Source organism: Sus scrofa, chromosome 3 (assembly GCF_054392235.1).
Source record: "Sus scrofa isolate SSC_HxYL_T2T_F1_AM1 chromosome 3, Sscrofa_HxYL_maternal_Yorkshire_Landrace_v2.0, whole genome shotgun sequence".
Taxonomy (NCBI): domain Eukaryota; kingdom Metazoa; phylum Chordata; class Mammalia; order Artiodactyla; family Suidae; genus Sus; species Sus scrofa.
This window is the reverse complement of record NC_139385.1, coordinates 120,770,709-120,793,027: the sequence shown is the minus strand read 5'-3', so window position 1 is coordinate 120,793,027 and position 22,319 is coordinate 120,770,709. Positions and strand designations below refer to the sequence as shown.

At 42.5% G+C, this 22,319-nt stretch overlaps 1 protein-coding gene across 2 annotated transcripts in view; it reads right to left on the bottom strand.

Moving 5' to 3' along the window:
- CAPN13 (calpain 13) overlaps window positions 1–22,319 on the bottom strand; it is a 179,741-nt gene that overhangs the window by 44,690 nt on the left and 112,732 nt on the right. For both annotated transcript variants that reach the window (XM_085019693.1, XM_021087661.2), the window contains 3 exons: window positions 15,661–15,739; window positions 13,784–13,899; window positions 2,306–2,439 (listed from right to left, as the gene is read on the bottom strand). In XM_085019693.1, the coding sequence (XP_084875819.1) occupies window positions 2,306–2,439; window positions 13,784–13,899; window positions 15,661–15,739 (329 nt within the window). The remainder of the gene's footprint in view (window positions 1–2,305; window positions 2,440–13,783; window positions 13,900–15,660; window positions 15,740–22,319) is intronic.

Below are 22,319 nucleotides of genomic sequence, written 5' to 3'. Positions count from 1 at the left end.
GGCATCAGCCTCCTTTTGGGGAAATGTCTATCTGCCTGGCAATGATACGAGAGAGGGAAGAATTCAGATGTCAAATTAGAGCCAGAAAGGATGCTGGAAGGTTGCGATTCTGAGCCACAGAGCTCCCAGGGAGGATGGGGGGATCAAGCCTACCAGATCTTGTTCCCTGTTCTCCTATTTTATGATTTCTGGGGGGAGGGGAGACCTGCAAACAAATTTTTTTTTCCTCCCCACATCTGGCTCACTTGATCAATTCATCTCCAGATTCCCGGTTGAAAGTCTGGAGTTCCCCGGGAACTGTCTACCCCCTGGGAGGGAAAGAGGACCGTCTCCACCTGGACAGGCAGGCTCTCCGTGCCTGGGCTAGACACTGGGCCAGACACTGAGTTCCAAAGAAGCAGAAAGATAAATCCTCTTCCTATAGGACTGACGGTATCCAGGGATGATGGAAAAGCCTGTGACTGGGGAGGACAGAACAGTCCCAGCTTGGCCTCAAACACTGGGTGACGGTGAGCAAGTCATTTCACCCCCTGAGCCTCAGTTTCCTTATCATTCAAAAAAGATGGGGTTGGATGCTGACAGAGGCCCCGTCCAGCTCTGGAGTGCTCTAATTCTATTTGATTTGCTCCTGCATTCTGTATCCTCCTTCTTTGGATGGAAGGAAACCCTTTTAAATAGCTTTGGAGTTTTTTTCTCCTGCACTAGATTTCTGCAGGCAGTGGAATGTGGGTTCCGGGTCCAGTTTTCCATTTCTTTTCAAGCTGGATGATTGCTTTAGGTCAGCTGTTAACAAAATGGGGTCAAAGTCATCATTTCATCCGCCAGCTTTCTAATTCTCCAAGCAAACTGCCTTGCCCCCTTCCCCCTTTCAATAAGGGAAAAAAAGAGGCCCTGGAGTGGTGAGCTCTGAATCCACCCTGGAAAGATAATGGCAGCGTTTGCATAAGTAGCTTAGAAGTGAATTAACCTCCCCAAACATATGGATTGCTTCAACCACCTCGCCTGTTATCTGGGCTTCGCTCTCAAATGCTGACGACCTGCTCTTCCTGACACAGGAAATGAACAACAGCTTTAGTTTTGCCCAGGTTGGCTCAGAAGAAAAAATGCACAAAAAGAGCCCTTGAGATGTGCCCTCTGGAAGCTCAGGGACTGGGGTGGTCTATGGGGGTCCTTACTACTTCTCAGAGTCCAGGAGGGGACGGGACAGGGGCTTCAGTCTTGCCAAATGATGTTCCCTAGCTAAACCACCAAAGACCTGGGTGGCCTCAGATCAGCCACTTTCACCTGCCATCACATCACTATTCGGAGTCTTGGCTTCCCCATTTGTCATATGAAGGGTTGGTTAGGATCGTCTTTGGGGAACCTGATTTGGGAACATTCTCCATTATCCCTTTTCTCCTGAAACATGTGGTCCTCTGTCCTTTTGTCTCCTAGCATTGAGTTCCCTCACCTGTGTCCCTGATATGTCCCTCACCTGTGTGGGTCTTGATGACAGCGACCTGTTACACATACACTTGTACACACCCACCTGAGCTAGCCTGGGAGTCTCTATTCCAGCACCCAGCCCTGTGCCTGGACTATGATTAAATGTACCATAAACATCTGTTGAATAAAAGCAACTCAAATTGTCTAAGTATAACATGTGGCTTGGGGAGTTTATAAGTCCTTGAGCTTATTAACACCAGAAGGTAGCCTCTGACTCATGGTGTTTGGACCAGATAATAATTAGGAGCTCCCACCCTACCCCCACATAAATGCAATGTTATAGCAGCTGCACCAGCTCCCCAACTATGCTGCCCCTGGGTCACTGCTCAAATCATTCCCATTGCTGGGGATGTCCCCCCCCTCCCCAGCTTCTCTCCTTTTGCTGAACTCTTACCTATCCTTCAAGGCCTCACTCAATGCCAGCTCCTCTGTGCAGAAAGTCATAATTGTCATCTCTCTCCTCTGCCCTTGCAGCAGATCTTGAACATGATACTACATTTTACCTGGCTCTGTTCACCAGCCCTTACAGTAGTATCATTGTCAGCACCCATCTCTTTCCAGCCCTGCCCACCCCCTCACCCCTGCTACCTGCCTCTGATTCTCTCCCAATGGCTCCATCACAGCCTTGTACACAGTGAATGTTTATAGAGGATGCCTGGCGAGATGGCAAAGGCTCTGATGCTCCCAGGGGCATCGGTTGCATTGAACAGAGCTGCCAAAAGTCCTAGGCCCAGCTGGTGGGGAGCATCTGTCAGGGCAAGTGGCTGGGCAGGCAGGGCCAGCATCCAGGCCCTGGGCAGAGGGGCCACCACATCCTTACTTGGCGTAAGCTTTCTCCAGCAGGCACGGCCAAAACTCCCGTTTGTTGCGAGGATGCACAAAGAGGAACTCCTTGTTCAGGACAGGTAGGCGGTCGTCGATCACCACTTCCACCCACTGGCCACACTGCCAGAACTGGAGGAGAGATTCAAGAACAGATGCCTTAGTAGAGCTGGGGCAGGAGAGCACTCCAGCCCCCAATCCAGACCAAAAGATGATAACCACCACAGCCACACCACTGCCACAAGGCCACAATGTAGTCTATCCGAAACAAAATCCCAGCTTGGTTTGGTAAAGAGGGGACTGGCCTGTCCTCTCCAGTGACAGCCGAACCCCAGATCGAGTTAATCAAGGAAAATACAGGCAGGAAGAAAGGAAACTTGAGCTCTATCTGGACTTTCCTATTAACTCCTGCCTCACTTTGGCAAGTCCTCTGTGAGCTTCAGACACACACAGACTCCCCGGTACATCTTGTGTACAAAATGGCAGCAGGTGCTGAATACCAAAGGGGACAGGAGATACAGAGCGTTGTGATGGAGAAGAAGAGCCTTCCTGGAGCTGAGGGCTTGAGGGAGGAGGCAGGATTCCAGCAGGCGGCGAGGAGCAGGGAAGTCATCCCAGAGGGCATGGGCGGAGGTCTGGAGGCTGGACGGTGAGGTTGCTCAGGAGGACTGAGCCGTTACAGCCTCGCCCTGGCCCTCCTCTCCTCAGGACAAGCTGGCCCTACCATCACAGCAGCAGAAATGAAGTGGGCTGGCACTGCTGCTGCCATGAACGCAAATGAACCAGATGTTCCTCTCCAAAACAGACTGTTTCAATCTTCAACATCCAACTCTTAATGGGTCACCCGGGGACATTGCCAAATGAGGAAAATTCATAACAAAGCCAGCATTTTAGAGTTTGTTTCCTGGTCTCTGGATAAGCAACAGGGCTTTCAGCTTCAGGCCTGTCTTTGAGGCAGGCAAGTTCTCTGAGAGGTGGGCTGGGAGTAAAGCTGGGTGGATGTGATCCATCATCTGCTCAGTGGTGATGGGGAGCTGTCCTCATGGGCTTGTCCACAGCTGGGTATCCCAGATGTTGGACTGCTGCATCCAGATAAGGAGGCACTTTTGAAGCAGAGATGGAGACCAAGACAGAGATGTCAGTGGCCACAAAACAAAGAAGGTGTTCTCAGTTTCTAATGAACCAGTGCACTGGAGCTGGTGCTGGCACAGCGGTGCATCTGTGACCCAATCATAGCAAGATGCATGGGCAGGCGAGGCTGGGAGGCACACTATTACAATGAGATCATGAAACCTGTCTAAAGCACCAAGGAAGCTAACCCTATCTCCTAGGAGGGTACTAAAAGGACAGGCGGATCTGGATTTGGGGTTTCACTGGATAGTGAAGGATAGCAGGCAGTGTCTAGCCAGTGGAACTGTGCTCAAGTCCTGTTTTTGCCTTTAGTTACCTAAGCAATAGATATTGGGTAAGACACTGACTTCTCCATGACCCAGTTTCCTCATCTGTCAAATATCAGTAAGAGTAAGAACTGCCTCATACTGTGACTGGGATCAGATGAGAGTGTGAAAGTGAGGGCACAGTTTTGAAAGGAGGAACAGTCTTTCATTTTTGAAAGTTTTACAGTTGATTTACAATGTTGTGATAATTTCTACTGTACAACAAAGTGATTCAGTTATACATGTACACACATTCATTCTCTTTTAGATTCTTTTCCCACATAGATTATCACAAAATATTGAGTAGAGTTTGCTGTACTACACAGCAGGTCCCCATTGGCCTATCATTTCATATAACTCAGTGTGCATATGCCAAACCCAAACCCCCAGTCCATCCACCCCACAACCCCCACCCCATTGCCAACGTGTAACCATACATGTCTGTTTTATGTTCTACAAATAAGTTTGTTTGTATCCTTTTTTTTTTTTTTTTTAGATTTCACATATAAGTGATGACATGCGATGTTTGTCTTTCACCGTCTGACTGACTTCACTTAGAAGTAACAGTTTTGGGTTTTTGTCTTTTTAGGGGCATATCCATGGTACATGGAGGTTCCCATGCTAGGGGTCAAATCAGAGCTACAGCTGCTGGCCTATGCCACAGCCACAGCAACTCAGGAACTGAGCTGCATCTGCAACCTACGCCACAGCTCATGGCAACATCAGATCCCTAACTCACTGAGCAAGGCCAGAGATTGAACCCCTCATCCTCATGGATATTAGTCGGGTTCGTTAACCACTGAGCCACGATACAAACTCCAGAAGGAAGATTTTTTCAACAGCCTTTTTGTTCAACGCTTAGGATAATGTCTGGCACAGAGTAGGCCATCATGAATAAGTGAGTTCTGGCTTGCATGACCTCCTCTGGTTGGTTCCACTTTCACTCGCATCTTCCCACACCAGTAACACTGATCAGACCTGTTCTCTCCTTACAAGGGGAACCTCAGATAAGAACACTGATCCTAGAGAGGATATAAATGGCTTGACTGATGGTCAAGAAAGAGGCTACAGGCCTGTGTTTCCTGGTTCACCTCTCTGGGGTAGGAGGGTTAGAATCTGGATCTGGACAATGTCTGCATACCGCCCCCACCACCAAGATGCAGGCTGGTGTCATTTGGCTCATACTCAAGTGTCTAAAGGAAGACAGAAGTGTTTTGGGCAAAGCATCCAAGTCGCCCAGGGAGTGGACCCTTTCCAAAGAGCAGTGCCCAGGCTCAGAATGATGAGGTGTACAGAGGTCAGCACTGTAGCTATTTCAGAGGAACTGTGGGACTTTTTCCACCATCCAGAAGGGCAGAGCATGTCCTCCTTGGGCCTATTTGTCCTAACCACCTGTCAGTCCACCAACACTTGCAGCCATGAGGTCAGCCCAGACATAGCTAAATCCTGCATCTTCTAGCTAACTTCTGAGTGTGATCCTGGCACCAGCAATATCAGCATCATTGAGGAGCTTGTGAGAAGACCTCACACGCAAATAATTGGACCTGAAAGAACAGGAGGACACTCAGAAAAAATGGAGAAAATAGCTGAGCCGAAAAAGAGGCAGGTCTTCATAATGAAAGGGCTCACTGAATTCCAGGCAAGATTAATTTTAAAAAGGCATACATCTGGGAACTCCTAACTGTGGCACAATGGGATTGGCAGCAAATTGAGAGCACCGGGAAATGGGTTCGATCCCCAGCCCAGCACAGTGGGTTAAGGACCCAGTGTTGACACAGCTGCAGCTTAGTTTGCAGCTCATCTCAGATCTGATCCCTGGCCTGGGAACTCCATATGCTATGGGGTGTCCAAAAAAAGGCATATATCTGGACATATCCTATAGAAATTTCTGAACTGAGAGAGAGAGCCTCTTATAACTTTTCAACTGTAAAGAATATAAACTTGCATACGAGTTCAAGGGACTATATTAGCACTGGATTGTTCTTCTGCAACATTGGAAATATAAGACAATGGAAAAATGTTTACAGATACTTGAGGAAAGGGAATGTGATCCAAGAATCCTAAACTCAACTGAAATATTTTTCAGTAAAAGCAAGTAAAAAGACTCATGTAATCTGAGGAAACTACTCAAGGAACACCTCCTACCTAATGAGGATGAAATTAGAGCAAAAATCTTAAGTCTGGGAAATGAAGTCTGAAAGAAACAATAGTGCACAATGAGTTTTAAATATGCTTTGAAAAAGAAACGTACTTGTAACATAGTGAAAGTGATTGTAACATAGAGAAAATGAAATTGGTAGTGAAAGGATGAGAAAAGACATAATAGGGAAAGGTAAGTAATAGGAACCTGGAATAGTAATATGAATATCAGATAAAGAGGAATTCAAGACCCAAAGCATTAAATATAACAAAGAGGGGTATTGTATAAGTTTTTCTCCAACAACCAGAGAACAGGAACATAAACCTCTGGAAACCAAAGAATATAACAGGGAAAGAACAAAGCCAGAACACCTGAAAACAGAAGAGGAATCCTCCAAACTCTAACTTTGTGGAAGAACTTTAATTCACCTATTTTAGAATGTGACAAGACAAATAGGTAAAAAATAAGCCAAGATAAAAGAAATTATTGCAAATAATACAATCTGCAAACCAGAGAGTTTGATTCCACATGTCAAACTCATGACCACTGGATAATATATACTCATTTCGTATATCCATGAAGCATTTATAAAAACTGTTGCAGGCCTGGCTATGAATAAAACTTTGATAATTTCTTCAAATGTTGAGGTTTTATGGATTATATTCTCTGATCATAAAATAATGTCTAAAATTCAATAAATTAAGAGGTGATCCCCCATAAAACTTAATTAAAACTAAAACATCATCAAAAAAACCTAAAACATATTATCTTAAAATTAATAAAAGACATCTGATATCTATGACTCTGTGGACATATGAAACCTATGGATACAGATAAGACTTTAAAGGAAAATTTAGTCTTAAAAGATTTTCTCATGAAGGAAAAACAGATTTTAAGTGTACCGTTTCAGAAAACAAGAAAAAAAAAAAACCCAATAAAATTAACCAAGAGAAAGTAAATGGGAATTAATAGAAAAAATTGACATTAATTATATAGAAAAACAAAAACAAGAAAGGAAAAGGTGTAACTGACACCACAGAAGTACAAAGGATGAAAAGGGACCACTATAAGCAACTATATCCCAATAAAATGATACACTAGATGAAATGAACACATTCTTATAAAGATAAACAATCTTCTGAGACTGAACCAACAAGAAATAGGAAATATCAATAGACAAATCACAAGTTCTGAAATGGAATTATGGTTTAAAAACTTCCAAAAAATAAAAGTCCAGGACCAGATGGCTTTATAGGTGAATTCTATCAAATATTTAGAGAAGAGGTAACACCTATTCTTCTGAAACTCCTCCAAAAAAATTTGCAGAGGAGAGAACACTCCCAAGTTCATTCTATGAGGCCACCATTACCCTTAAACCAGACCAGCCAAAGATACAAGAAAAAAGAGAACTACAAGCCATTATAACTGATGAACATAAGTGCAAAAATCCTCAGCAAAATATTAGCAAACAGAGGAGTTACCATCATGGCTCAGTGGTTAATGAACCCAACTAGAATCCATGAGAACATAGGTTTGATCCTTGGCCTCACTCAGTGGGTTAAGGATCTGGCATTGCCATGAGCTGGGGTGTAGGTTGCAGATGTGGCTTGGATCCTGAGTTGTTGAGGCTGTGGTGTAGGCCAGTACCTACAGCTCTGATTGGACCCCTAGCCTAGGAACCTCCACATGCTGTGGGTACAGCCCTAAAAATACAAAAAGACAAAAAAATATGAGCAAACAGAATCCAAATATATATTAAAAAAGATCATACACCATGATCAAGTGGGATTTATCCCAGGGATGCAAATATTCTTCGATATCTGCAAATCAATCTATGTGATACACCACATTAACAAACTGAAGAATAAAAACCATATGGTCATCTCAATAGATGCAGGGAAACCTTTTCACAAAATTCAACACCCATTTCTGATTAAAAACTCTCCAGAGAGTGGCCAGAGAGTGAACCTACCTCAACATAATAAAAGCTGTATATGACAAACCCACAGGTAATATCATTCTCAATGGTGAGAAGCTGAAAGAATTTCTGCTAAGATCAGGAAAAAGACAAGGATTTCCACTCTTACCACTGTTATTTAACACAGTTTTGGAAATGCTAGCCATGGCAATTAAAGAAGAAAAATAAATGAAAGGAAGCCAAATTGGAAAAGAAGTAAAACTGTCACTGTTTGCAGATAACATGATACACAGATAACATGATACACAGAAAACTCTAAAGACACTACCAGGAAACTGTCAGAGCTCATCAGTGAATTCAGCAAAGTTGCAGGATACAAAATTAACACACAGAAATATTTTGCATTTCTATATACTAACAATGACAGATCAGAAAGAGAAATTAAGGAAACAATCCTATTTTTCATTGCATCAAAGAGAATAAAATACCTAGGAGTAAACCTACCTAAAGAGACAAAAGAACTGTAGTCTGAAAATTATAAGACACTGATAAAAGAAGTTAGATGACACGAACAGATGGAAAGATATGCCATGATTTTGGTTTGAAAAAATCAATATTTTCAAAATGACTATACTACCCAAAGCAATCTATAGATTCAGTGCAATCACTATTAAATTACCAATGACATCCTTCACAGAACTAGAACAGAATATTGTAAAATCTGTATAGAAACACAAAGGACCCTGAATAGCTAAAGCAATCTTGAAAAAGGAAAATGGAACTGGAGGAATCAGGCTCCCTGACTTCAGACTATACCACAAAGCTACAGTCATCAAAATGGTGGGGTACTGGCACAGAAAACAGAAATATAGATCAATGGAACAGGATAGTAAGTGCAGAAATAAACCTAAGCACCTATGGTCAACTCATCAATGACAAAGAAGGCAAGAACATACAGTGGAGGAAAGACAGTCTCTTCAATAAGTGGTGCTGGGAAAACTGGACAGCTACATGTAAAAGAATGAAATTAGAACATTCTCTAACACCATACACAAATATAAACTCAAAACAGATTAAGAACCTAAACATAACGCTGGATACTATAAAACTCCTAGAGGAAAACACAGGCAGAACACTCTGGCATAAATCACGGCAATATCTTTTTTGATTCACCTCCTATAGTAATGAAAATAAAAATGAAAATAAACAAATGAGACTTTATTAAACTTAAAACCTGTTGCACAGCAAAGGAAACCATAAAAAAGTGAAAAGACAACCTGCAGGAGAAAAATCTTTGCAAATGAAGCAACAAAGGGATTAAGCTTGAAAATACACAAATATCACATGAAACTTTATATAAACTTTATATAAAACATTTTATATAAACTTTATATGTAAGTTTAAGGTAAACCTTTTATATAAGGTTATTATTAATATAAACCTTATATGAAGAAATTACAACCCAACTAAAAAATGGGCAGATGATTTAAATAGATATTTCTTCAAAGAAGATAGGCAGATGGTCGAAAACACATGAAAAGATGCTCAACATCATTAATTATATCAGAGAAATGCAAATCAAAACTACAATGAAGCATCACTTCACACCAGTCAGAATGGCCATCATCAAAAAATCTATAAACAATAAATGCTAGAGAGGGTGTGGAGAAAAGGAAACTCTCCTACACTGCTGGTGGGAATGTAAATTACTGCAACCACTATGGAGGACAGTTCCTTAAATCACTAAATGTAGAACTACCATATGATCTAGCAATCCCACTCCTGGGCATCTATCTAGAGAAAAGCATAATTCAAAAAGATACATGCACCTCAATGTTTGTTGCAGCACTGTTTACTATAGCCAAGACATGGAAGCAACCTAAATGTCCATCATCAGAGGAATGGATAAAGATGTGGTACACACACACACACACACACACACACACACACACACATTTGCAGCAACAGGTTCATGATGGAGTTACCACATGACACACTGGTGTTATGTGGTAACTACAAAATGAAACACAAAGCTGTAAGACAAAAGCAGGGGGAGAGACTATTAAATTGTAACAACACACCCTGTATCTTCCCTGTTTCTTCCTCCATCATGAACCTGTGCTAGAAATAGAATGTGCTAAAAATAGAAACTACCCTTTTCCCTATATATATAAGCAGCTGCTCCCTAAACTGCTCAGAGCCTGAGTTTTCTCTGCTCATTGTTCCTTGACACTCTGTTGGTCTATAAACCTGCTTGAGCTCTCATTGCTCCCTGCTCCCATCTCTGCATTCTTCTTCCCTCTCCATTTCTAACAATTGGAATATTACTCAGCCATAAAAAGAATGAAGTAATGCCATTTGCAGCAACATGGATGGATTTAGAGATTATCATATAAATGAAGTCAGACAGAAAAAGACAAACATTGCATGATATCACTTATATGTGGAACTGAATAAAAATGATACAAAATAACTTATTTATAAAATAGAAATAAGCTCCCAGATTTCAAAACCAATTTTATGGTTACCATGGGGGAAACGTAGGTGTCAGGCAGGAATTAGGAGAATGGGAATAATATATAAAATAGATAATTAACAAGAAGCTACTATATAGCACAAGGAAATCTACTCAATAGTTTATAGTAAATTGTATGGGAAAAAAGAGTATATATATGGCTTATTCACTTTGCTGTACATCTAAAACTTATACGACCTTGTAAGTCAACTATGCTCCAATAAAATTTTTAAAAATATGTTAAAATAGTTATTTTATTATTTTATTTTATTTTATGACCCAGTTACACATACAAGTATAGATTCTTTTTTTCTCACATTATCATGCTCCATCATAAGTGACTAGACAGTCCCTAGGCCTACACAGCAGGATCTCAATGCCAGTCCATTCCAAAGGCAATAGTCTGCATCTATTAACCCCAAGTTCCCAATCCATCCCATTCTCTCCCCCTCCCCCTTGGCAACCACAAATCTATTCTCCAAGTCCATGATTTTTTTCTCTGTGGAAAGGTTCCCTTGCGCCATATATTAGATTCCAGATTTAAGTGATATCATATGGTATTTGTTTTTCTCTGACTTACTTCACTTAGTATGAGAGTCTCCAGTTCCATCCATGTTGCTGCAAATGGCTTTATTTTGTTCTTTTTTATGGCTGAGTAGTATTCCATTGTGTATATATATCACATCTCCCTAATTCAATCATCTGTCGAAGGACATTTGGGTTGTTTTTATGTCTTGGCTATTGTGAGTAATGCTGCAATGATCATGTGGGTGCATGTGTCTTTTTCAAGGTAAGTTTTGTCTGGATATATGCCCATGAGTGGGATTGCTGGGTCATATGGTAGTTCTATGTATTGTTTTCTAAGAAACATCCATACTGTTTTCCATAGTGTTTGTACCAGCTTACATTCCCACCAACAGTGCAGGAGGATTCCCTATTCTCCACACCCTCTCCAGCATTTTTTCGTGGACTTACTAATGATGGCTGTTCTTACTATTGTGAGGTGGCATCTCATGGTAGTTTTTTTTTTTTTTTTTTTTTTTTGGTTTTTGTCTTTTGCCTTTTTAGGGCCACACCCACGGCATATGGAGGTTCCCAGGCTAGGGGTCTAATAGGAGTTGTTGCTGCTGGCCTATACCACAGCCACAGCAACAATGGATTTGAGTCATGTCTGCGACCTACACCACAACTCACAGCACTGCTGGATCCTTAAACCCTGAGTGAGGCCAGGATTCGAACCTGAAACATCATGGTTCCTAGTCGGATTTGTTTCCGCTGTACTAGGAAGGGAACTCCCCTCATGGTAGTTTTGATGTGCATTTCTCTAAAAATCAGTGATGTTGAGCATTTTTTCACGTGCTTGTTGGCCATCTGTATATCTTCTTTGGAGAAATGTCTATCCAGGTCTTTTGCCCACTTTTCAATTGGGTTGCTGGTTTTTTTTGCTGTTGAGTTGTATAAGTTGTTTGTATATTTTAGAGATTAAGCCCTTGTCAGTTGCATCATCTTGAACTATTTTCTCCCATTCTGTAAGTTGTCTTTGTTTTCTTTTTGGTTTCCTTTGCTGTGCACATTAAAATAATTTTAATTTAAAAGAGAAAAAACCAAAAGAAAAACAATAGAAAAGAACAATGAACATCAAAAGTTGTCATTCAAAAACCTATACAATAGGTTGGTTGTATTAAGGAAAAAAAAGGAAAAATAAAAATATAGCTATATGCTATATTTTAAATCTACTGAAAAGTAGATTTAACCACAGATTAGAAGAAATTATATAAATTTGCAGAGAATTATATAAGCAAGTTTGGGGCAATAAATTTGGAACTCCAGAAGAAACAATTGGTTTCCTGGAAAAATATAAATTTTAAGAATTACCTCCAGAAGAAATAAGAGGCTCAAGCAGATCAATAGCTATTGAACATGTAGGAAGAGTTAAAGAAATCAAATTTCAAAAGGAAGCAGGTTCCAATGATTTTAACTATTGTCTATTTTACCTTCAAAGAACAGATAATCAATAATGAACAAGCATTATATAAATTATTTTACATCAAAGTATGTAAATCTCAATGGATTCATGTTAAAAAGCTAGCATAACTTGATAATAAACACAACAGATGACTGGAAATCAATTCTATAGATACAAAAATTTTAATAAAATTTTTAGCCAATTAAATCCAACTGTGGATTAAAAGAATGGTCTATCAAGAAAGTATGTCACTAAAATTAAGAGAGGGCAGGATTTGGCTCTAGACACTTGTATTCAAAATTGCAATCTTCGAATTAATGTGACAAGGCAAAAGAACTAAAGAAGTTCTATGAGTATTGAAAGAAGAGACAAAATTATCTTTATCTGCAGATAATGTTAGATAACTAATATCTAGAAAAAATCCAGACACTACTAATGAAAAATATTAGAACTAATAAAGGAATTGTTAAGGTGGCTAGATACAATTCAATATAAAGTAAAGAATAGCTTTCCTCCTTTCAGCAACATCTAGTTAGAAAAATCATTCACATTAGCTACGGAAGCTGTAAAAATATCTGAGAATATATTTACCAAGAAGGGTACAGCAACCAATATCAAAACATAACTGTAACATTTTATTGACTGGCATAAAACAAGTTCTAAATAAATGGAAAGATACAGAATGTTTTTTGGAAAGGAATAATTAAAATGATAAAAATGTAATTTTTCCAAATTACTACATAAATTTAATGCTGCTGTATTCCACATGACAGTGGCTTTTCTTTTTAATAAAGACACAATGATTTAAAAATTCTCAAAGAAGAATAAATGGGCAAGAATTACCAAGATAAAATGTTTTCGAGAAAAGAATAATGAGTAAGAAGGATAACTCATTCTACCAGTTGTTATAACTCACTCTAAAGCTACTATGATCCACATAACAAGATTGAGTACAAGAAAAGACAGACAAACTCTCAATGGTGTACATTCTTTTTTGTTTGTTTGTTTTGTTTTTTTTTTAGGGCCACACTCAAAGCATGTGGAGGTTCCCAGGTTAGGGGTCGAATTGGAACTATAGCCGCTGGCCTATGCCACAGCCATAGCCACGCCAGATCTGAGCCATGTCTGTGACCTACACCACAGCTCATGGCAACATCTGATCCTTAATCCACTGAGTAAGGCCAGGGATCTAACCTGCATCCTCAAGGATGCTAGTCAGATTCATTAACCGCTGAGCCAACCCCTCAATGGCGTACATACTTGACCAATAACTCTTTTGCTGATTTTTTCTGCCCTTCTTTTTATTTACATGTAAACAGTTCAAGTCTCATCTTCCCTACACGCTGTCAGATATGAGCTCAAATCCTTTCTGGTAACTTAGAATAACACATAAATGTCTCTTTCACATCTCGGGCTGCCAGACCAAGAGAACATTCAAGGCAGTTGCCTCCCTGTGCTCACAGAGAATCCCATTTAAGGAGCACCCCAGCAGGGGACATACCCGGAAAAGGAAAATCCCCGCATAGTGATAGGAAAAGCTTTGATCTGTCAAGATCTTCTGCAGATGCTGTGGGTTCTGTGTCAAGGAGCCCAGTGCTGCCAGGAACCAGCAATCACCTGTGAGGGAACATAAGCCATGAGAAGCAGACTGGACGCACCTGGGAGTCCCACCCCATGCATTGCAGAGTCAGCACATCACCTTTTGAATAATGCTTTTTTTTTTCCCTGTTGGAGAGAGGAGAACTGGGGAAAGATTCACTGGGGTCAGTTCCAAGCAAGATAGAGAAGGTGCTTATAGAGGTGATTATGGTGGTGGTGGTTATGGTGATGATGGTATTGGTGATGGCGGTGGTAGTGGTGGTTATGGGGGTGTTGGTGATGATGGCTATGGAGAGGTGATGGGTGTTGGTGTTGGTGATATGATGATGGTGATGGTAGTGAGGTCAGGAGAGTCCCAGTCAGGCTTTGGCATACCTGGGGCCAAGTTGCTTTCTGATATGCATTTTGCCAGAGGTACCCAGAACTAAAGATACAGTGATTTTGGTGGCCAGTGTCAGTGGCAATGGCGCTCTCTACAATTGGAGAAAACAGATTTATGTTTTTCTTGGCTAGTGTTTACCCAGTTCCTACCCCCGTCTACCCAGTTCCTACCCCCGTCGAGGCCTTTCTATTCCACCCAGGGGTTCTCCCCTTTCCCTCCTTGAGGGAAACATGGCCTTGAGTTTCTCCTTGAAGTTCCCCCTGAGCCCTTTTGAGCAAGCTCATCCCCTTCTCCTGAGTCTTCTTTCCACCTTGAATACCCTTTCATGTCAGGCACGGTGCTGGGGGTAGAAGCCACAAAGACACCCTCAGAGAGGTCCCTTCTCCAGTTAGGTTAAACCCTGATAAGAGGTTACTGGCTGGTGGGGACTTTTCCAACACAGAAAGCCAGCCAGGTAGGCTTCTATCGTTTTGGCCCAAGATGCTGTTTCACCAGGTGAAGTCCAAGTGAAGACGAAAATTGGAAGTTGACATTCTAAGGACATAGAATCTGTTCTCAGAAGAGGTACTTTTTTTTTGGGGGGGGGGCGTCACATCCTTGGCCTATGATAGTTCCCAGGCTAGGGGCTGAATCAGAGCTACAGCTGCCGGCCTACACCACAACCACAGCAATGCCAGATCCGAGCTGTGTTTGCAAACTACACCACAGCTCACTGCAATGCTGGGTCCTAACCCAATGAGCAGGGCCAGGGATTGAACCCATGTCCTCATGGATACTAGTTGGGTTCGTTTCCGCTGAGCTAGAATGGGACTCCAGAAGAGGCGCTGTCTTATTCTGCTGTGTCTCTTGGCTCCTTGTACACACCTGTCTGGTATGTGTGTGTGTGTGGGTGGGGGGGGGATCAAATAGCCCTGGATTTAAACCCAACTCTCTTAGCTATTACTTACGTAACATTAAGGAAATTATTTAACCTGTGGGACCTTCATTTTTACATATATAGAGTGGGGATATTGCAGGGTGTTAATGAAACCACATATGAAAATCTCTGGCAGAGCGTGCAGAAGTTCAATAAAATATTTGCTTCCCTTTTCTGAGTCTCTCATTCCTTCCCCTTTTCCAGCAACTAAGGCTTCTCTCTACTCAGTCTCAGATTATTTTCTCCTTTTCTTTGATCATTCCTCCCCGCCAAGGGCTCTGCATACCCACTGCTGAGTGGACTTGCGGGCGTGAGGAGTCTGTTCACAGCAACACAGAGGGTGCCAGCTATGCATCCTGAGAAGCTGGGGGAGCACTCTGTGGTCCTGAGGGACACTGTCCTCCACTCCTCTCTACCTGGTGGCTGACTTCAGGCAGCCTGCCTTGCTCCAGGACTAGGAAGGAAGAGGTTGAGCTTTTACCTGCATCTCCTTGTTGGATGTCGAATCTGCTTGCACCTTCCAGGATGAAGTGAGGCTCTGATTTACCCTTCAATAAATCCTTAGAAAAGAAGGAGAAGAGCCATGAGCATCCTTCATTTCTCTATCTCCCTGTGTGGTACCCAAGACATCACTCACCTTGTCTTTGAGGGTTAGAGGTGACTTCTTAAAGAGGTATTTAAAATCTGAGTTAGGAAAATTCCCCTCACTCTGCAGGTTTTATTGGTAATGGTGAGGCAGATGTCAAAGGGCTGTATATGTAACTGACCAGATAGGCAATAAATGCATAAGCAAAGTGCATGAAGAGGTAAAGACTCAGGATCCTTACATCAAATGATCAGCCATCCTGGTCCCAACAGCAGGTTTTTATTAAGAGTTTACAAACAATGGAAAAAGAATAGGAAGCATTTATGAAAGGAAAATTTTATAAGCCTAATCACACGTTCCTTGTGAAATGTCATCTCTTGGAAGCGAGTGCAGACATTCTAGGCTCCAGGTCCAAAACCGGCCATGGGCTGTACAGGATGTACTCAGGTCTTAGCCTGTGCTCTGGAAGAGCCCAGGCAGCCTCTAAGTTTCCCATTTCTGGGAGACCACAAGATTAGCATCCTCTCCGTGCAGCTCTTCCTGGATTTCCAATGCATGGATTTGCATAATCTGGTAATTGTTCCTGTATCATTTCTTTTCACACTGACAAATAAGTCCCCAGAGAGCAAGGTTGTAAAGTGGAAATGGATTTGTCTGTTCAACAGCCATGAATGTGTGGAGTCCCGTATCTTGTTGAGACTTGTGAGCCCTTTGTAAACTATGGTTTCCTGGTGGAGCAGCCAAGGGGCAAACAAAGGTGTCCACGTCTGTAAACATATCAGTCAGCCCACCTCACCAGACCTCCTCCCACCGCCCTCTCCGCAGATAAGTGGCCCCCTCCAATGGCCAGGACAGGGGCACTCAGGCCCAGGCCCTTGCAGTAGAGGCAACCAGCTGACCTTCTGCCCTACCCTTGGTTGCACAGAACTCAGGTCTCTCCTGACACAGGCAGGGAGGACCATGAAGGGAGTGATGCTCCTAGTGTCCAAGCAACGTTGGGAACTTCCTGTAGAAGCCATCCCCTTCCCTTTTACTTGAAAAAGGAGCCCAAGGTCTCAGTAGAGGCCAGCTGAAGATCATCCACTCAGGAATTGAAGAGTGGAGGTCGTTTGGTTGGGATGGGGAACGATGACAGCGTGTCTCAGCTTTCTTGCCCCCACCAACAGCCGCAGCTTCTTTGCCATGTGCTCCTGGTTTAGGCCAGGTGATGGGCAGAGGAGGGGTGAGCGTGCTGAGAGTCAGTTCAGAGGAGCCAGGGGTGGAATCTTGCCTGCATTTTCCCCTGGGTGACCATGAGCAATTTCCTTTACTTTACTGAGCCTCAGTTTCTTCATATGCACAATGGGAGGGTCAAATGAGAAAGCCATTAGGGCCCTGGCTGTCGTTACCAAACCCTTGCTGAGGACTAGATGCTTCATTCACAAGGGTCTCCAGACAGACTTGGCAAGCAGGAGTCTTAACATTTACAGATGAGGAAGGATGTGAAATACTTAGTGTGGCGTCAGACAAGGGACCTGTTCAATAAATATCGATTCCCTGCTTCTGTAATATTTGCAAAATTACAAAGACTGTGCTTATGGATAAACCCAGAACCTCAAATGCATCCATTATTAAATGAGAGAGACTAAAAACGTGAATTAAGCAGTCAATGCATAGGTATTAAAAGGAAAAAAGAGCCTTATAAATATAGGTGGAAGGAAATGATAAAGAGAACAACTGGTGAATCACAGAATAGAGGAAGAGCAAGATCAGTAAAGCGAATAAATACATTGTTGTATTTGGGGAGAAGGTTGACTTAGACCCAACCTTTGGCTAATATGGTAGAGAAACCCAAATAGAAACAGAAAGGAGGTTTTGCCAACACCTATTTAGCAATATGTATGTAAACATGATGTAAAATTCTACACTAATCAGTTTAAACATACTGATGATTTTCTGACAAATATTAACATGGCCCCAAATGATCCAAGTTGGTAAATAACATGAAAATGAATACCTTTGAAACAGTATGTTGTGCTTTGTTCTCTCAAACTTGGAGGGAATAAGCATTTCCTATGTTGCTTACAGTTTCAGTGTTGAAAAGAATCCTGCTACCATTTATATGGAAATATACCAAAATAAATATCCCACAAATGAATCAACAATAAATCATACAACTAACCCACTATCATCAGGTAAGGTTTGCCATAGCTAATGCTATAAAATGGCATTTACATGGGCCAAAGGAGAAACAACTGATATCCTTCCAATAAATGCTATGAAGGGATTTGATAAATGCATAACCGCTTCCTCTGGTTTACCAAAATAATAAAATGAAAAATGAAAAAAACCAAAATTTTATTTAATTAGCCTACTTTAATGTCATGAAAATTAAGTGATAATTACTTCCAATCAATTGTCAATGGCAAACCCTAGAACTAGGTGCATCAAAGCTGGGCATAAAACTAGCCTTGTTGTCTCCTGTCCTGAGCTGCCTGTCCCTTCCTCATTCTGGGCTTTAGAGGGTCCTGGGTGATCCAAAAAGAGCAAAAACATAGGGAGAGACAGAAATTATACCCAGAAACATTTCAATCTGCCGGGCTAACTTACTGAGACCAGACCCATAGAGAAAATAGGTCAAGATGGTTAGGAAGCTAAAAATACCTTGGATTTGGGCAGGTCCCCTGTCACCAGGTGGGCTGGGCACAGGGCAGTGAGCGAGTGTGATAAGACTGACGATGGGCAGGGTCACCACCTTGAGTGTGACTCAGGATCACCTGGGAGCTTTGCAAAAACTGCAGGATGCCACTTCCCACAACTTGGATTTACTAGGTCAACTGAAGGTGGAGTTCAGGATTCAAACAGCTCCCCAGGTGATTTTGAGGCTCAGCCAGGGCAAGGAATAGGTTCAGAGGGGTTGAGAGATTTATTCTAGATCCTGCAGGAAGCAGGCTGTGAATCAGGCACTCTGCCTCCATTGTCCCTTCCCCATGGACCATACCAGCAAGCAGGGTCTTCAGGTTTTTCTGATTCTGTGAGATGGACTGGCCTTTGGGGGTCCCTGCAGCATCACTGGTACTGAAGGAAGCTGTGATGGTTCATTTTATGTGTCAACCCAGTGGGCTCATGGGGTGCCCAGATGTGTGTAAGAGTGTTTCCAGATAAAATTAGCATTTGAGTCAGTGGACTCAGTAAAGACGACTGCCCTCTCCAAAGTGGCTGAGCATCATGCTGACTATTGAGAGCCTGAATGGAACGAAAGGTAGAGGAAAGGAGAAATCACCCTTCTCTGCCTGAATGCTCAGCTGGGACATTGGTCTTCTTTCCTAGGACACCATCACCCTCTGTCCCACACCCTCCCCCAGGTCTCAAGGCTTCCCACTTGGACTAAACCACACCGTTGGTTTTCCTAGATGTCCAGCTTGCAGATAGCAGATTGTGGGGGTGTCTCAGCCTGCATAATTGTGTGCCAATTCCTCACAATAAATATATCAATATGATGTCTCTATAGAGTTCCTGTTAGTTATGTCCTATAAGAGATCATGACCCCTCTTCTCTCCCTATCCCTCTTCCCTTCCCATACTCATCCCCATATCTGAAGTGGTACCAAAACAGGCACTGTCCTGCAATCCTCTCTGGAGGTGGCTCTTTTTAATGTGACATCACTTCACAGGTTTTAGACTGCGATTCCTGCATTCTTTCCAAAGGCTCTTCATGCCCTCCCCCAGATCGTGTGCTGCTCTGGGATGAGGAAGCACCAGGTTTAGTGTGCTGGTGTGTTCAGACACAGGCCCTTTCAGAGGGTGGCCAGAGTTCAGGCTGGGCCAGGTGGCAGCGTCACTCCCCTTTCTATTTTTGCTGGAGAGCTGTGCTTTATTGGAATCAAAGTTCTTTGGCTCAATGGCAGTTGGCTGTGTTGGCATGGTCTCTTCCTCTTGCCTTCTGTTACCTGTTGCCTTCACACAACCTACATGCACAGTGCCACTCTGTTAACCCCTTCCTTTCTGGAATAACTCATGTTGGTCCCAAGGTGAATCATTTCTAGTAAATGATCCTTTCAGAAACTCTGCCCTGGCTATTTGGAAGATGAACCTTGTTGCCTGGGTAGGTGACACCTCATGCTGAGACAGCCACAGGCCAGAATCCACAGTGGGTCTGGGTGCTAAGCCCCCATCAGGCAACATGTTTTGGGCCCAAAGCCCATTCTGCAGTTGAGCAGTGAAATGTTTTTCACTAAAGAACAGAGACAAAGATGAAATTTTAATTCCCCAGTCTGACACATTGGCAGCTCTACTGTGAAAATCTACATCTACGATTCTGCACTCTCCAATTATGATTGCCATAAGCCATATTGGCTACTTATATTTAAATTAATTAAACATCTATACCTCAGTCACGTTAGCCACATTTCAATTGCTCAATACCACCCTGTGACTAGTGGCTATGGTATTGGCCGAAAGGCCTTTTCCATCGCTGTACAAAGTTCTACTGGACAGTGATATATCGAATGAGGATAATAGCATCTACCTCATAGGCCTGTTACAGTAATTAAATGAAAATACTGTATATAATGTACTTAGATTAATACCTAGTCTATGTACATGCTTGATAAATGGAATTTGTCATTATCCATGAAATAAAATTTTTAGAAGAAAATGACTCTAAGTACCAAATTTAATTCAGGGAACCATAATAGAGTCTCCACATCTAAGTGTAATTCTCAGCCTTGTTTCTTGCTAAGACTGGGGCTACAGGAAGCATCGAGGCAGATGAGGAGTTGGGTTCTGTCAGTGCCATTTGCTCCATGGCTTTTGCACATGTCATGGGCTTTTGAAGAACCTGATTGCCTGCTGGTAGGGGGAGTAGGTTAGACATTCCTTAAATCCAGAGAAGCTGAAGGGGGCAACAGAAGGAGCTTCTACCACAGCAGAATGGATTAGATTAATTGTTAGAGGAGGGAGGGTGAGAAGAAGGGAGAAGCAGGCAAAAGGAGAGAGAAAGAACATGAACCATGAGATATCAAACAACCTTTCTTCTTCATGAGGTGTAGAAAGCCAAGCCTAGTTTCACGTCCCCGACTCTTGCACTGTTGTTGAACCTACTGAGTTGGACTGTGCACTCAAGGTAGAATGGTAACCATGAAGCTCTCCTATTGTCTAGCAAAGCCTAGAATGCAGAGATGGCCTAAGGAGACTTGGTGCCAGCCCAGCCACTGCATAAATGAAGTTTAGGAAATAACATTTGGGCCTTTGATCAGGCTCGGTGCAAGCTTTAGATTGGGAGGCAAACTTCTAAAAGTAGTGAAAGGCAGCAGAATGTAGTGAAAGGCAGACTATCCACATTCCCTGCCAGGGTACCCCGGCCTCCCAGATGGTTTCCTTTGACCCATATTTCTCCCTAAAAGCATTTACTGAACTTGGCTGAGGGCTGAACTGAGAAGTCTGGACTTTGAAAGCCCAAAGAATCCAAGTGATGGCCCCTGTGCCTGCTACCCTGGGCCATCCCTCCCAAACTCATAGCAACAATAGCTGGTGTTTAGTAAGTGCTTACAATGTGCTAGAAAATGTGCTAAATATTGTTGTCATTTATTCCTTAAAATAATCTTGTTAGGTACTGTACCATTTTTTTTGTCTTTTTAGGGTGCAGCCTTAGCATATGGAGGTTCCCAGGTTAGGGGCTGAATTGGAGCTGTAGCTGCTGGCCTATGCCACAGCCACAGCAACACAGGATCCAAGCCATGTCTGCGACCTACACCACTGCTCACGGCAACACTGGATCCTTAACCCACTAAGCAAGGTCAGGGATTGAACCGGCAACCTCACGGTTACTAGGTGGGTTTGCTAACCACTGAGCCATGATGGGAACTCTGGTACTGGTACCATTTTTAATCCTTATTCTTTTCACCTAAAAAAAAATGGAAAAAAGGAAGAAACTAGACATAGATGGATTCCTGGCTACCCAGATGAGGTAGGAGATCCTACTAGTGCATAAAATATTATTAGCAGCAAAGAGGAATCCAAAACATACCATGTGTTATGAATGAAGCTTTATGGGAGGTTTCAGAATCAGACCCTAAGGTTTAAATCCCAACTCTAATACTTTGGGCAGGTCACTTAAACCTCTATTTCAGTTTCTCATCTATAAAACGGGCTAATAATGGTACCTCCTCATAGAGTTATTGTGAAGAGTCAAAACACCTAAAGCCAGGACTGTCATGTGGTCAGCACTGCGTAAGTTTTGGCCATTGGATTGGGCCATACTGGCTGGGGCTCCTCTTCTCAGGCTCCTTGCAGTCACAGCTGTGAGCCAGGGCAGTAGGAGACAGCACCATGGTGAAGGGGTGAAGACACTGGCTTTCTCCTTTACCATCTTACTTGGAAAAGAAGCCAACCCAACAATTCTCTATTACATATATGGAGTTTGAAACCCATGCCAGGCACCTGTGGACAGAGCCATTCACTCACTCATTCATTTATCCAAATCCAACAGAGTGTTATAGGCACACAATCCTATGTGAGGAAAAGGGCAGCATGGGAAGCCAGGAATTTTAGTCTAACTCCTGAATCTTTCCCTCA